The sequence below is a fragment of the Physcomitrium patens genome, chromosome 15 (genome assembly GCF_059467195.1).
Source record: "Physcomitrium patens ecotype Gransden chromosome 15, ASM5946719v1, whole genome shotgun sequence".
NCBI classification, from domain to species: Eukaryota; Viridiplantae; Streptophyta; class Bryopsida; order Funariales; family Funariaceae; genus Physcomitrium; species Physcomitrium patens.
In genome coordinates, this window is record NC_143424.1 from 3,184,344 (window position 1) to 3,201,107 (window position 16,764).

Here is a 16,764-nt window from a genome sequence, read left to right on the forward strand (position 1 = left end):
ATTTTTAAAAAAATCAACAAAAACACCAACACATTTTAATTTCATTACTTCTGAAGTTGCTCTTCATAAGAATAATTTTCACAAAAATTTACACAGTTTTATGAGTACTGTATTAGAAAAACTGGGCCAGGATTAAGCTGTTTCATTTTTTCGCGGCCAAGATGACACCTTTTTTGTTTCACTATTTTTAGAAGTTAGAAAACAGGTGTTTAAAACGTGTGGACTATTGTCCTTTGAAACTATTTTATAGAATGTCGAATTCACAAATCCTACCCAACATATAATTATAGACAAATTAAAACACGTGACCCCGTTCAATTTTTATTTTTATTTTTTATTTATTTTTATCATGATTGTTTGATATATATATTCCATGGCTTCATGCTTCACTATCTACAAGCGCAAAGATGCTTTTCAAGTCACTTGAGTCATTGAAAAGCCCACACAGTAACATCATTTTAATTATTGTCATTTATTATTTGATAAACACATCTTGTTAATATAGTCATTTAATCAACTCGCATTCATGTTGTTGGAAAAACAATGTGCACGTAATAATTATCTTTGAAACATTCTTAATTTTTTTTTTGCAAGCATTGGAAAACAATACCTAGAGTTAATTTTTCCACTATACAATCTCGCACCCTAGTAAAAAATGCGGATATTAATCCCACCAGGGGACGTCGGTGTGAACAGTCGAAATAGCAATCCCACACGGGGATTCTGGTGTGAACAACGCCGAAAATAATCCCATCCGAAAATAGCTGTGCGAACAGAGAAAAAAGCAATCCAGTCAGTGTGCCTGTGTGAACGCGGCGACCACGCTGTGTGACGCAGCGTCGTTGCGAGATTTGAAGATTGAGGTGCGGCTATGGCGAGCGAGCTTCGCAGGGGAAGTTCAGCAATTCGCATGCTGGCGCTCGTCGGGTGAGTGTTCTGCATTGTGCTGCTGAAAAATTCCGCTCCCTCAGCTGGTTTTTTCGGCTGCTGTTTTGGTTGCCTCATTCGGTGTGGCGATTCCCGGCGTGGTGTGATGACTATAGGAATGCTCGGCAATTGACTATCTCCCGAATCGCGAAGCCCTGGTCGACTAGTCATTGACGTTTCTGTAAGGAATTTCGGATAACTTCTGTTGCTTCTATATCGAATTACGATCTTCTTTTATTTTTATATTCTTCTTATTTTGCGTGAGTTAGCTATGGTAAAGAATTGAATTCTACACCTCTGTTAATGGTCACTGTAAATTCTGCCAGTTTTGAGGGGTTCTGAGGTTTTTGGATTCACAGGTGAATTCCGTGTTGTGGAAGCGCGAGCTATGGCGGATGCCGTTCGCCCTGTTTCCGCTTTCCTAACAGTGTCGTCTCGCTCACCTTTCTTTTCTTGCCAACCGGTCGTTGCTCGGCCTTCATCGCGGAGCTTTGCTCCTCGCATATTTGCCGCACGCCTCAGAATTAGTGAGTTCCTTTTCTGATCAATTGAAGTTTGAATCGAGACGTCGTTTCTAGGAATTGGAATTTTTGGAAATGTTCTTTGCTGGATGACATGACACTGATGGAAATGCTTTTGGGCGGCAGTGGCTGAGAGTGACCCTGTGCTTGATTGGATCAAGGGGGACGGGGGTGCAACGAAGATTCTACGCTCGGCACCTGTTGGAGGAGGTTGCATCAGCACTGCCACTCGCTACGATACAGACGCGGGCTCCTTCTTCGTTAAAACCAACTGGTAAACTCAGAAGTTAACCCGCAGGTTGCAAATGAAGTGTTGACTGATTCAGTTGCATCGACGTTGGTAGCGCGTGGAAGATTTTCCACGATGCTAGATCTAAATTTAATTTGAAGATGAAAATTTAATTTGGTTGTGGATGTGAATTGAGAGAGCTTATTGATACAGGGACACTGGGCCAGCAATGTTTGAAGCTGAAGCTGCCGGGTTGAATGCCATGCACGCGACAGGCACAATTCGTGTTCCCAAACCATTGAAAGTAAGCCTGATAATACGTACGTGAAAGTCTTGATCACAATACCTACCACGATGTTTGGTAGAGCAGTGCGAAGTGTATTCTGAGGCGGCAACAAGTGTGACTGACAAAAGCCGTGTCAACTGATGTAGGTTGGTCCATTATCAGCATATTCGAGAGGGTCCTTCATCATTATGGAGTATATCGAAATGGGGTCATCTAGAGGAAATCAAGTATGTATGCTCCGCACTGATTTCTTTGTAGAACCGCCTGATCACTTATTTTGTTGAGAGAGAGCTAATATTGTGGGTAAATTGTCACTTTTTGAGTCTGTTTCAGGCAGAGCTTGGTAGGCAACTAGCAGAAATGCACAAGACGAGTTCATCAGAGAAGGGCTTCGGGTTTGATGTAGACAACACCATTGGCAGGTCTCTCAACATACACACTTTCATCCTTCCAAGGCATTGGAAATTTGCAATGAAGAGAGTATTTCACTGCCTGTGGATGGGTAAACAAGATCATGGCTGTCGTATTTCAGTTATATTGCGAATAGTGGATGCTACGAATGAGACACTGGATCGTACTGATGGGACATGTATTGATCGCCAGCACACCACAAAAGAATCCTTGGACCGACGACTGGATTACCTTCTTTCGCGACCATCGTCTTGGATTCCAATTACAGCTCATAAAGGATCAGTATGGCGACAATGATCTCTACGTTAAAGGTGAGTACCTCAAATATAATGGTTATGCACCCCTCGTTGTCAATGAGTAAGTTACATGGTAGCAGACTTTAAACACTCCTTAGTCGACGAAAATGTAGATACTTCTACGGATGTTTCTGCGTGATATAATGATTTGACTTCTTCATGAATACGCATCACGAAGGATGATAACTTTCGGCAATGACAGGGCAGCGGCTTATGGAGAGGCTGCCGACCTTGATGAAGGACCTTGATAACGTTCGCCCATGTCTATTACATGGTGACCTCTGGAGCGGCAATGTTGCCACGGATGCAAAAGGATCCCCCGTAGTACTTGATCCTGCATGTTATTGTGAGTAAATATTGCATTGAACTTATTTGCCCCTACTCAGTTGGTGCTTATACTGAGATTTGTTGCCATTTTAGGCATTTTAGTGAAACCTCACCTAATACATTCAATCAGAGAAGCTAATGTTTCATTCTCTACGACCAGATGGGCACAATGAAGCGGAGTTTGGAATGTCATGGTGCGCAGGGTTTGGCCCCTCTTTCTATGACGCTTACTTCAAGGTACAAAGTTGAATGCATCTACCTAAATCTGTAGGAGGTAGAAGAGTTTGTTACGCCGTGCTGTAGTTCACTTCTGTTGAGACACCACATGATCAAAGCTACGTGCATTGGAGGTCGATTAGCGTGAGGAGAACCAAGTATCGTCAACTTTTTCATTTGTCATTGTTTTCTCGCTAGGGTTGTGGCTATTTCGTTAACATTCGTTAAAATTCTATCTAAAATACAGGTCATGCCAAAACAACCAGGGTTTGAGCAACGGACAGAGCTGTACAAATTATACCACTACCTCAACCATTATAATCTTTTCGGATCAGGATACCGTGGCTCCTGCACTTCCATAATTAATAGCTATCTTGCAGTTGCGCGTTGAGGTTTAGACTACTGTAGTGGTATTCAGTCTTACTTAACGCAGCGGATGCGTAAGTATTATAAGAGCTTTGCGCAGCAGCATGCACGTTCCACTTTGAAATCGGCATTAGTGCTTTTATTCACGTTTCATGGCATACTTATTGTTGATTATGAAAACATGTGATATGTATATTAAAACATCTTGCTGCTTCTGTTCCTGAAATTCAGTAAGAAATTGCACTGTATCCTACTGATGTGTACCCAAATGCATTGGAGTCGCTGCGATATGAGTTGTGATCATCGCAAAAATGAAGTGTAAAAGAAACGTAGCAAAAATAGCCGTCAGGCATTCAGGATGGTAATTTTCTTTTGTCCTTGTTCGACAAAGATTGGTTACATGAAAGCCTTGAAGGACGAAGCTGAACTTTCCATTCTTCAGATGCCTTTCGTAAAGTATTCCGTGAAATGTTGACGTAACGTGGTACAGTTCTCCCCGGCTTTTGTGAATTGTAATTCGTAGAACGATTTGGTTGGCTGCAGCTTTGTGCCATGATGTGGCAATCCCTTGTTTTGTGAGGTTAAGAGAGACTTTCTGGACGCCTGTTGATGGCCTTTATATCTTCCAATCATTAGTGGGGCATGTGTCCGTTTCCAAATGAAACCAGGACCTCACGTTTTTGTTCCTTGGTCGATTGGCTGACGGCTGGAGTGAATTTTTTTGGGTCAAGTTGGTGTCAAGTTTGGTTTTGTGGTAATTTTGTCGCACAATCCCCAGCTGGGTCAACAGTTGCCGCTAGTTGTCAAAGCGTCGTCCAGCTACTAGGAAGGGCAAGCGTGGACGCCAGCATTCGCGTGCTATGAGCCTGTGTTGGAGTGAAAGAGTTTCAGATCCTAAAAGAGGGCGCCATCGGATCTTTGAAATTTCGCAGCTGGATGGGAGTCTAGCCTGAAGCGAGAATTGTACTTTGGAGCAGGGAGTGGGGTGGATATGGCTGGAGAAGGACGCTCGAATCTGGGGATGAAGATTGAGGGTTTGCCCTCAACCCCCAAAAATGCTATGGAGTGGATCGGCAACCTGTGGAACGATGCAGCGAATGTTAGTTGGATTCTTTCCATGTTATCTGATTTAGAATCGATTCGCCAGTCCCCGCAGCCATATCACCTGCCTCGTCGTGTTGAAATTGTTGGAAATGATTTTGACGCCGGCAGTCTAGCTGCTAACCTGCTTACATGTTCGCTATTACTCGAATTTGCGTTGTGGGGTGCACAGATATGCTACTTTAATCGCAGCTTTCCAAATATGTAGAGTATTATATTAACAATTATTGCAATTCAATACGATGTATTTTAGGATTTCGAATGTTTAGTAACCGAAAAGCGTATCGACACCAACCTCTGGAGGTTTTCAACTTTTTTAATGAAGGGATTATTCGTTTAGGGATCAAAGATAAGATTGGAAATTCATCGAGAGCTCAACATGTAGATTTTCTATCGGAGAGAACGTAGATAATGTTGAATTACATGCAGTCGGGGAACACTTACGCAGCTAACTATGTTGTTGCTACGCCATGTCAGATAGCCCAGCAATCAGTGTCAAAATGGACACAGGGTATGCAGACCGGCAAACTAAAAAGTGGTGGCAACAAAATTGCACCTCAACCTATGGCAGATCCAGAACAAGCAAATGTTGCAGCTGAGCACAAGTTGGAGAAAGAGATGGCGGCATGGAGGCGCAACAGCCAGTGGAAAGTTGATTCGCCTGCCATTGAGGTATATCACACTCATTCACTATGAATATATCCATTAGTTTTCAGGTGATCACTTGAATCCTGACGCTCTCTTCAGACCTAGATTCTCGTTTAGGATTGCAAGATGCAAATGCTGGAGAAAATCTATCACTAGTTCTGCTCAAGAACGCATTAGTCTTTAATTTACGACAGAACGGTTAATACCTAAGCTGAGTCGAACATGTTTATGGAAGCACGTGGATTTACATGAGTGATAAATGTCAACTCTGGTGGTGTTCATAGGGTCAATGTTCATAATTTGTTGCTATCTCAGCTGGCCGTTGGTAATAGCAAGGTCTAGATGTTGGAATAATAGGGTTAAGGTAGTGTGTGTTTGTGCTGCTAGCGTGCAGTTTCAATCACGGCATGTATGCTGATCACTCAGGTCGGCAGAGAACACTGGGCGCTAGAAGTGACGACATTGATCTGATACTAAAGCAACATTTTACATGGCTGCAGGTGAAGGTGCCAAAGGAAGCCTTTTGTGAACTTCGTTCTCAGTTTAAGATAGGACTTCCTCCTCACGCAGTGTGGAATATTTTGATAGATCCAGGGAATAAACGGGTTTTCAAAAATATTAAGGTAAATAGCATGTTGATGCTGTAGTACTTACGGGTTGTGCATTCCGGAAATTTGGGAAGTAATATTTTATCCGTAGGGAAGCGTTCAAATATTTTCTGTTTGGTTTTAGGGGGATTATTTGTTTGGGGCAATAGATGCTGATATATAGCTCAATAACTACAGGAAGTGACGTCTCGCAAAGTGCTGGAGGATGATGGACATAGGCAATTAGTGGAGGTAGACCAAGCAGCAATTTGGAGGTTTTTGTGGTTTTCTGGAACACTGAGCGTATGTGTTCTAGTTGACCAGGACCGACGATCGCATCTGGTAAGCCCTGAGATCATGAAGTCAAAGCTGAGGTCTAAAATGGTGTCAGTGAAGTGATGCACAATGCTCTATTTTTTGCTTGTAAATTCATCACTCTTTTACAATTTAGTTTGAAGGGGTGGAGGCAAACCTTCACAAATTGCTTGATCCATAACGCTTTTGAATCAGTTTATGGATCACTAGTTTCTAGAGTGTATAACGTGGGCTCTATGGAAGATGTGTAACAAGGCTTATCTGGGCTGTTACCCGTATGGGCTCATTGTAAGAGCTGAGCCGGAATCAATGTGGTCAAGCAGTTTGGTTGACTTGCAGATGAAATACAGGCTTGCAAGGCAAGGTTTTATGAAGCAATTTGAGGGATCTTGGAAAGTAGACCCTCTATATGTCGATGCCCAGGGTAGCCCCTCTTCAGAAAATGAAGCGGACAGAGTGGCATCAATCGTTTCCTTGGAGCAGGTAATTTCTAGCCCCCGTTTCTGCTAGTACTACATATTCTGCTATGGATTTCATGATTTGAATCACTCGTGTAAGTGTTGTTAATAATCACAACCCTGGGTGTCGGCATTTTAGAGTGAGTAGTTTTCAGCAGAATTTAGTATTTTCTAATGAGTGAGCTCTGCGTTACACGACCAGTGCGGTTGTTCTCAGGATGCATTAAGTTTTTGTTGCTTCTTGTTCCATGGCAGGTGGTGCGACCCGCAGTCGTGCCCCCTCCTCCCTTCAAAAGCTATGTCCGAGGAATCACAACTCGGACAACAGAAATGTTGCTGCAAGATCTACAGGCAGAGGGTAAAAGACTGCGAGAACTCTCAGTGGATTCTTCCGGAGTTGACCTTGAAACTTCTTCAAGTGCATTTCAGGATGAAGAATCTATGGATGCAAATTCGGACCAGTTGAAGAAACTTACGGGTAGCCGGCGGAAGCCAAGGAAGAGCAAGTGGAGGCTAAAAGAGGACTCATGTCCCTGAACTCCACCAACGAATTCTCCAGAGCATCTCCATTCAAGTAAGACCCAGACGTTTAGAAATGCGTAGCTACTGTAGTTCTTTAAGTGCTATTTGCCGAAATCCTGGCTAAGAAAGCTGAGTCATCACTAAAAGCTCACATCCTAGTCTAGACTGATATGTGGTATTCCATGCTCAAGAAGTATACTTCTTGAGAAGTGTGTTGCTGGTGGGCAAACACTTGCTCTATTTCATCCCTTAATTTTACAAGAGGAGTGATTTTGATTACTTATCACTCTGCTTTTGCACTTGCTCATTTTGTGCCATGGATGCTACTGTTGGATTTTGTTTTCTGGAGGACATTACGTCTATGCTCACTGGAGGAGAGATCATGGGTCATGGCTTGAGTTTTTTTCCCTATGATTTTAGAGTCCTCCTTATTCTTTAAACAATTCTTTACATGCAGAGTGAGAGTCTTTGCTGGTTTCTACACTCTCCAGTGACTAAAAGCTCACAATTCAATGCATGTTGCTCTAAATTGTAGTTTGCATCGCCACTTTTGTTTCAAGGTTGGAGGTGAACACTTTAGAAATTGATGCGTATTTGGCAAGGACATAGTGTTCTAATTTGGCAAAACCGAGATGTATGGATGAATTACATGTTTTTTGTGGAGCTATGTGAAGAGTTAATAAAGCAAAGTTGGAGTTAAATAACACTTATTACTCTACACATATGAAGATTGAATTTAATAATTAGATAAACATTTTTTAATATTTATTAAGATGTTCAGTTGTAGAGTTAAAAAGTATGTTAGCAACCTTGATAAATTAGAGGCACTCAATGACTTCTTACATCAATTTAAAATGCCAACAAGAAATCATTTAAAAATAAGGTAAGGTGGAGCACAAAATTTAATTAATAGGTGCTTATCTAAATAAAGAGTTTCAGTAAGTTCAAATTTCTTTTATGTGTTTGCTTGAGTTAGCAATTGAAGGGTAATTAGAGTAGTCTAGGGGTAGTCTAAAAAATATATAATGTTTAAAAATAGTGTAGTATTGGTGAGATAAATAAAAAATTATATTCTAGCTTGTTTATTTTTTAATTATGATTTTTTTCAATTGGCATAAATAAATATTGTAACTCTATGAATTTATAAAATGTATTATAATAAAGATTTTACCTACCATATTTACATACATTGTGAAAAGTTGTAATGTTTTAAAATTTTAGCACTTTTAAAAAAGTCATATCAATTTATTATTTTACACCATTATCATGTTTAAAGACACATAATTCTTTAAAAGCACATTAAAAAAAATATCATTCTTGACTTAAGTGAATGTAAACTATATCTCTTTATATTTCTAAACATAAATATTTAGCATCAATTTAATATACTATCTACTCTAATGAGATTATAAATAGTTTTTTTTAGATGTGCAAGATATTAATCTCTATAATTATTTTTTATTTTTATTTTTACTTTTTACAATTTATAATAATTCAACTTTCTTTTGTTATCAAGTTCAATTTTTTCTTGGCATTGAATCTGACATGCATATAAATAATAAATTATCATCTATGAGATATCAAGTTTAGGAAAAAGATTCTACATTTTGTGTGTAGCTTGTCTCTCATTCTTGGAGTTGGAGGTAATAGGCACACAATGGATATATAGCTAAACCCTATTTCTAAAAATCTTTCCATGTTTCAATAGAATGACACATGTTTTGATTGCTCTTAAGTATGGTAGGGGTGGACCTCAACAACCAAGAAATCCTTAGTTTAAACATGGGTAGTGGCATCAAATTTGGTCCAATCGAAGTATTATATTTTTATCAAATGAAGCCCAATTTGTTTTTGCTTAAAATATTATATCTTAAACTATCTTTTCTTAGGTTATTACTATCATCCTTAAGCCATAGTGAACCAAATTATGTAAACAATTGTTTTAAATATTCATCCACTTTGATACTCAATCTAGGGATTGATTCCTTCCTTACCACACTACAAACATTTGTCAAATAGAAACGATACAATTCGTTGGTAACAAACGATGAAAGCAGGGGAAAGGGAGACGAGGAGGAGGAGGGAGGCATCTGATTTTCATCTGATTGTTCATCCCGAGGGTAGAACGAACTTCTTTCCGCGACCCCCATGTAGCCTGGCCTCGTGGCCCCCGCCGCCTCGTGGAGGGAGAATGCGAAGGTTTTGAAGGGCGAGCTTCGTGTGTGTGAGTGAGTGAGAGATTGCTCACAAGGAGCTGCCGTCCTCGTGCCCATGCGGTGCTGCGAGGTCATCAAGCCCTCGATGAATTGGTCCCGATCAGCAGGGACAGCATCACAGAGTTCGTGTTAGCGAGAGACAGGCAGGCAGGCAGGCAGGCAGAGGGTTGAGAGTGGGATTGCAGCGATGGCGCTAGGGTTGCAGAAGCTGGCGGGGCTGCGCTCCTCGCTGCTCGGGTCGCATGGCCCCCTGCGTGTCGGTGCTGCGTTTGCGATGGCTCGCCCTTGGGCTCTCAGCGTAGCAATGCACGCGAAAGCTGCACCTCCTGTCGAGGAAGAGGTATTGGGTTGGGGTTTATGGGGTTTTGGCACGCTGGGGTTTAGGGCTTTGGTGAATCTGTGAAGAGTGTGGTTGTTCGGGGTGAGTAGATCGCCCATGGTTATCATGGATTGGGTGTCATTGCGTCGTGGATTTGAGGGATCGGTAGTTGGGGCCGGGGTACGTGAATTTGTCGTGTGGTCATGACATGTAGCGTACATTTGGAAGGAGGAGTTTATTTGAAAGTCACGTGCTAGCTAGTTGGATGGATGCATTCCCGATTGTTGGTTGCATGGATAGCGACTTGGAGGGGTAGAGCAGTGTTTCGATTAATCAGGACCAATTTATAGAGTATGGGTATTGAGGGGAGAAGGTGGATATGTTTTCTTCGTGTGAATCGAAGCATTTTTAAATAGTTCTTCTGACCGCTACTTTTGTATTTCAAAATTCTAGTGCCACATACTAAGGGTATTCTCTTTCAGAGTATGAGTTATCGTTTGCTGAAGCTGTCTTTTTAAGGTTTGGTATTCCATCGTCTTGGAGGGTTGAGGGTTTAATGGTTCCCTTCATGAATTTTGTAGATTGCTAGCTGTTAGATGTATCAGCAGCACTAGGGTATTTTCTATCTCAAGCATTGCTGGTGGCATTCACCTATGTCACTGCAGTAAGCGAGGGGCTTACATAAAGCTCAACTAAGCATTGAGTGGACGATTTATTCTGGGTGATATTGTTTTCTTTAAGTTTTCGACCCATCCAATTTATGTTCAACATTTGTTTCTACAGTGTCCCAGCCATGTTTTGGGTGAAACTGCTGGCGGATTACCGAGTCCTCAAAGATGTTCTGCCTAGCATGAATTATGACGTAGTGGTCAAGCAGGGTTGAAGTTGTGTGGTCCGTTTAGACTGCTAAGCTCTGAATTGGTGCCGATTACAGGTATTGGTTGAAGATGGATTCGCTACGAAGGTCGCCATCTTGAATAGGCCGAAGAAACTCAATGCCCTTAATGAAAATATGGTAGAGACAACTTTCTTTTCGTAGTGTACTTTGATTAGTTATCCTGATTTATCTTCAAGTGTGCCGAAGAGTAGACGGATAGAAAGTTGATGACATAGTACTTGTGAGGACGGGAACTTTGCATCTGAGATAATGATTATTTTGGCAGAAAAGAATGGTTTTTATTGAGGTGTATGTCATTAATCTTCTGAGAATATGCAGAGAACGTGCTTTGACTTAGACACAGTGAGCGTTTTAATTAGAGTTAAGTTTTCTTGAGTCGGGAAGGGATGTTTCTCAGCTGTTTACGGCTTGATCTGGTAATTATGAAAGTCCTCACTCAAGCTCGCCATTGACTAGATTGACCGCTTGCTGGAACTTTACGCAAAATGGGAAAAGGACAAGCATGTGCGCATGGTTATTCTTACAGTGAGTACTTCTTTTGCCTTCTTACCCTAAATTTGTAAGGTTGGCAACCATATGATATGGAAAATTCAGGTTCACTTAAGCGACACAGAGTGTTTTGATTGAGTTCTTCATGGGTGAACGCTTGTTGATTATAAGCAGACATGCAATGGGTCTAGTGCTATTACCGGTCGTCATATATGTACTTCCTGGTTTCAATTAGTTGAAGGACATGAAGAACTGTTTTGGACCCGTAAGCAGAGATTCGTTGTGGTGCGCATTGTTTCAGCCATTTTGGTTCCCAACCCTCATATGAGACCTTTTTCCAAAATTGTAAATAAATTGATCGAGGTCTGACGTCTTAGAAGTGCATGCGATGTTTCGGAATGTGTCCACAAGGGTGCTGGACGGGGTTTCTGCGCAGGAGGTGATGTAGCGTCGGTGTATCATTTTGGAAAAGCTGGTTAGCTCGCAAATGACATTTTCGACTACTTTTGAATATGCGGAAGTTATATTTGAGTATTTAAGTGTTCCAATTATTTTCAAACTAAAACATTATACGGACTTTATTATGAAACTAAATTTGTGGATTGGCGTGAACAGGTCAACAGGAACGTGGTAATACATTTTTTAACAAAGAGTATCACCTCAATTATGTTTTGGGAACTTTCAAGAAAATCCACGTATGTATATCCGGTGGATGTTCACTTTTTGGCTCGTTTATTCCGTGATAAACGGAATTGCTATTAACATCTTGCAAATTTTCCTGCCAGGATCCTCTGCTTATTCGTTTTACATGAGATACATAAAATATATGATATCTATCTTGAGTATTTTCTCAAGAATGCAACACCATAATTATGCAGGTGGCTCTTCTTGATGGTGTGTGTATGGGTGGTGGTAATGGAATCTCCATGCATGGAAAGTTTCGAGTTGCTACAGAAAATACTGTAAGTGCATACTTGAAATGACAGTCTCCACTACTACCTGCCTCTGGGGCTTTAAAGTAGGAGTTGATCATTTTAGTATCGCCTGAGCTGTACTGAAAGCTATCCTATCTATGTTTTCAAGGAAATTGATTATATGTACAGTACTGACAGTTATGTATCGGTTTCAGTTATTTGCCATGCCGGAAACTGCCATAGGGCTTCATCCTGATGTTGGGGCGTCGTATTTTCTTTCAAGATTACCTGGCCATCTAGGTACAGCAGTGAGGCCGTATTCTTCTTTTCAATTTTGCTTCAATTCCCTCATTTTATCCTTTGTGGAAGGAGTTTTTGTAATTGCTGATTTTGATACTGGTCTGGGACTTCGGTCTACTTTCATATTTCCCCTTCTGAAGGGCTCAATTTGTTAGATCTTATTTTTACCTTTAACATCAGCCTTTATGACGTATTTAATTCTAGATGCTTTGCTGCTCTGCATGATCTGTAAAATTTAAGTCTAACTTGTGCCAAGGCTGTGGATACGTGCTGTTTTATAAGACGAATGGTAGGTGTCAGGTGTAGAAGTGTTATATCTTGAAATGTTATGAAGGTTATGAACGTTCTCTAAGCAGTATTTTGCATTTAGCAGGTGAATACTTAGGCCTCACAGGATCTAGGCTTGATGGAGCAGACTTGCTTTCATGTGGCCTTGCGACACACTTTGTTCCCTCACAGGTAACCGGTTTAAGGTCTAGGATATAAGTTTCCATTACATATGATCGGTCACCTTAGAAAATTGTTCGAGCTATTTCAACATTGCATTTTTTTGAGGCTTCGTCAAGGATGAAATGTTGCACTTCCTATCAAGGTTGTGTGATGAAATTAGTTCAATCTTCATTTTTGGTTGCAGCGACTGGCTGATTTGGAAGACCGGCTTGGTGGTCTTAACACTGGAGATCCAGAGGTTGTGGGCATTGCTATTGACGAATTTTGTGATGTTGTCTACCCCGGAGACAAGAGCCCTTTGCACCGGTACGTGAAAGTCCAGGCGTACTACGATATGCGAAGTCATTTTCAATATTTTTAGATCATTCTGTTCGTTTTCATAATTTTGTTAATTGAATGGAGGTTTACATTATTTGATTACTTAATTTTGGATGTGAAGGAAGGAAGATATTGATGAATGTTTTGAGAAGGAGACTGTGGAAGAGATCGTAGATACTCTTGTAAGTTCATCATTTGCTCATTTTTCCACAGAATCTTGTCAGAATCTTGTCTCAGGAGGAGAGATCTATTGTTGGAAAAACGATATGTTGAACAGGTTCCTAGAGTTGAATAGGAATTTTCTTCCTAAGACTAGTTTTCTTGAGTTCCAAGAGCTTGGCAAAGTACAGACAATGTAGGTCTAGATTACCACTATCTAGCAGTTTCCTATCGTATCAATGTCTTTATAATAATGTCATATTTTTACTGGCATATATTTTGAATCTTGCAGGAGACAAAAGCTGGGAGTAATGAAGATGAATGGTATTCAAATACTCTGGCATTAATGAAGAAAGTATCTCCTATTAGTTTGAAAGTGACGTTGAGATCTGTAAGTTCAATATCACGATTCAGGACGATTATTGCCCCTAGGTGTCTGGTAATATCTTAGTATACAAGGTTAAAGGTCTGAATTTAAGTTTTGCGAAGGTTGGTCAATGATCTTGCTTGTATTGACTTTGTGTATCCTCTGGTCTGCTTTCAAATGCTGCCTCAGATTCGAGAGGGTAGACAACAGAGTTTATTTCAATGCTTAGAGCGTGAGTATCGTCTCAGCGTACATGCTGTAAATGCAACGCATTCCACAGACTTTTACGAGGTGGGTTTATTTTCTGCCACCGTCTCAGAGAATTCTTTCAATTCGAATGAATGCTTGGCAGCATTAGGTGATTCTGTCAGCTTCTTTCTAGTTTGATTTTATGCTCTTTTTCAGTTGTATAAGTAGAGAGGTCTGAGATATGTTTCTTACATGTATGATAGGGTTGCCGAGCCCTTCTGGTGGACAAGGACAACAAGCCGCAGGTATCCTTCTAACTTGTGTGTCGGCCAATGAACTAGGATGGTGAATCAAATGCTCAGTTGATATCGTGTTCGTGTCCTGGGACACCTTATCTGGTCGCCCATCTTTTGAAGACATGGTGAATCTGAAAGCGTGTTTTGTTTTTGTATCTTCAACTTGGCTTTCGTTAGTTCATAACGTTGTTGTCAAGTACCTTTTCCAATTGTTGCACTGTTCTGCTAGGCACCGTACCACTTTTTGGAGGTGCTACAATGGTACACATAGCTTTCATATGTGCATAGATCATGACGATCTTTGCTTATGTGCATAACCTTTTTGAGGAACAAAGTGTGTGTGTTTGTTTTGTTTTGTTTTTTCTTTTTTTTTTTCTTTTTTTTTTTCTTTTTTTTTTTTTTCTTCCTGTTTCGATACGTGTGCTATTGCAGTGTTATAGCAGCTCAGTTTGTTAATTTTAGGAGTTTATCTTTTTACTCGTGGAACCGTCAACATAGATTTCGTCCTAAGCTATGAGTGCTGCCTTCTTGTCTCGCTTTTATTTGCGAATTGTCTTTTTCTTCACAAAGGTTTATCGTGGAAGTGTTCCTGATTGCCTTGTGCAGTGGAAGCCTCCGACTTTGGCGGAAGTCACTAAAGAGATGGTGGACGATATTTTCGCACCATTCCATCAAGGGGAGAAAGAATTGGAGCTTCCAGTTCAACAGCGTGAAGGCAGGTCAAGACCTCGTTCGCGACCTTGAAGCTTGATACTTGAAGCTTTCACATTCAGGGCTTATTGAATTGGGCATATTGGCAACTAGCTTCGGTGGAAGTTTTAACACTTCAATCTTTTTGAGCTTTGCCGATGCTTTGTGTACATGAGTTCAGTAAGACTTTTAGTGTCACATTTTCAGCTCATTTAGATTACATTATTGCACCTGAGTGAGGCACTTTATACAGTACCTGAAACATAATGGTCAACAAATCCGAGCATAAGACTTATAGCAGTGGCCAACCCTGTATGTTGGGAGCCTTATTTCTTCAAATCACCTCTGGATGAAACATAAGGAATGCTTCTTCAAAAACCATCCCTGTCATCTTTTTGTGTAGTTCTTTGCAGTATTCTAAGCCTGATAAGTAGTGGGTTCACAAATTTGTTGCAGAATCATCTACGCTCACATTTTGGCTTGGGAGACTTCATTTTGTTCATACTTGCACTGCTGCTCACTCTGGGTTGCGTATACACATATCAAAAGAAAAAACATTTAAAAATTTGTGTTTTTAAGAAATTAACCTAAAGCAAAGTTAATTGTTGTAAAGTAAGGTAACAACTTTGACTTTTATTTGTAAATTATTCTCAATATCTTCTAATCATGTATGTAGTTTCAGAAAAGTAACGGAACTATCATGATTTGAAGGTAATGTTTAATGGTAGGGCATCATTTTAATTTTAATTTTAGAACAAACATCTGTTTTCGTAATACTAACTTGAAAGTATCTAGAAAAGACTGTACTCTTGCAACAGTCTTTGATGAAAACAACCAGTCTTTTTAAATCCATAAAAATTTAAGATTCTGATTCAAAATTTTAAAACCAAATCAAACAAATAATGTGGTGCTTCATCCTTTTGGACAAAGAAAGAATACTATGCACTGGAGCCTCATCAGGAACAAGGGTTCATCGATCTGTACCGTGTCACATTAGTTGCTGTGGGTAGCTATATGTTTAACTACATACCTACCTAGCTCAAATCAATTGGTGCTCCTTCCTCCCCATATTGATTAAAACAATTATGTAGTTTGTTTGGGATAATACCATAAAATTAACTTAGTTAACCGTTTAAACATTTACATTATGAAATTTCAAGGCTTGATGGCTTCATAATTTATTGAGTTGAAAAATAGTGTTTGAATGGCTTTTTAATTACCTCATTTCCTAGTGTATTCTCTTCCAGTGCCTTTTACAAGTTGGGTAAAACGACACCAAGCTACTAATACAAAACACAATGTTTACATTTTATTTAGAATAGATATGCCAATGCATTCTATACTTAGATGATGTAGTGACATGTGGGCATTGTTGTAGTGAATTACAAGTTCTCTCTCCTTTAATATAATTTCTTCTTGAGCATCATAGTTGCATATGTGTGAAAATTGTGTAGTTAAGAATGCATCAATTAGAAGCACAACTTTGAATATGTTATCTCTATCGAGTACAAGTCCTCTTTTTTCTAGTGATCAGCTTTGAATTAATATTAGTTGTTTCTCCTTGTGAACAATGATATTGTTGTGGTGGCTTGATCTATTAGAGTTTTTTGTTTATTGTGTGTGCGGTTAAATCATATAAAAAGCTTCATATCATGATTATATATTGCTTGAATAATTCAAAAGTCCTTAAATAATATGTTACTATTTATCACTTTATCTTATTTTATTTTATGGAAGATTAGTGGTCTTATTCTACAAGAACGAACTAGTCTTAAATACATTCACTTAAGCAGGTGAGCAGATATGTCTATCATTTGTTGTAATTTTTCAATAAATAATTAATAAAAAATTTAATTATATCCAAGTTTTTTAATAATTTCAAATTCAATACCAATATTTTCATGATTTCAAGGATAAACAATTAGGATTATTTAAGATTGATGGTTTAG

General features: G+C 39.7%; 3 protein-coding genes across 3 annotated transcripts; all 3 read left to right on the forward strand.

Moving 5' to 3' along the window:
* The first annotated feature begins 893 nt into the window (after positions 1-893).
* Positions 894-3,827, forward strand: LOC112292648 (protein-ribulosamine 3-kinase, chloroplastic). The gene is made up of 11 exons (XM_024541342.3): positions 894-927; positions 1,044-1,108; positions 1,287-1,454; positions 1,575-1,722; positions 1,891-1,981; positions 2,110-2,190; positions 2,297-2,385; positions 2,567-2,685; positions 2,873-3,016; positions 3,158-3,234; positions 3,461-3,827. Exons 3-11 carry the CDS (start codon positions 1,316-1,318, stop codon positions 3,602-3,604), a joined length of 1,032 nt encoding a protein of 343 aa, XP_024397110.1. The 5' UTR covers positions 894-927; positions 1,044-1,108; positions 1,287-1,315; the 3' UTR covers positions 3,605-3,827.
* Positions 3,828-4,443: 616 nt separating this feature from the next.
* Positions 4,444-7,509, forward strand: LOC112292649 (uncharacterized). Its single transcript, XM_024541343.3, has 6 exons — positions 4,444-4,678; positions 5,158-5,352; positions 5,829-5,951; positions 6,114-6,257; positions 6,570-6,713; positions 6,944-7,509. Exons 1-6 carry the CDS (start codon positions 4,571-4,573, stop codon positions 7,223-7,225), a joined length of 996 nt encoding a protein of 331 aa, XP_024397111.1. The 5' UTR covers positions 4,444-4,570; the 3' UTR covers positions 7,226-7,509.
* A 1,943-nt stretch (positions 7,510-9,452) lies between these two features.
* Positions 9,453-15,194, forward strand: LOC112292939 (3-hydroxyisobutyryl-CoA hydrolase 1). Its single transcript, XM_024541957.3, has 14 exons — positions 9,453-9,766; positions 10,680-10,760; positions 11,100-11,168; positions 11,544-11,607; positions 11,748-11,827; positions 12,011-12,094; positions 12,262-12,346; positions 12,720-12,805; positions 12,981-13,102; positions 13,236-13,296; positions 13,566-13,664; positions 13,830-13,931; positions 14,093-14,134; positions 14,732-15,194. The coding sequence occupies exons 1-14, from the start codon at positions 9,614-9,616 to the stop codon at positions 14,867-14,869; spliced, it is 1,266 nt and encodes a 421-aa protein (XP_024397725.1). The 5' UTR covers positions 9,453-9,613; the 3' UTR covers positions 14,870-15,194.
* The last annotated feature ends 1,570 nt before the right edge of the window (positions 15,195-16,764 follow it).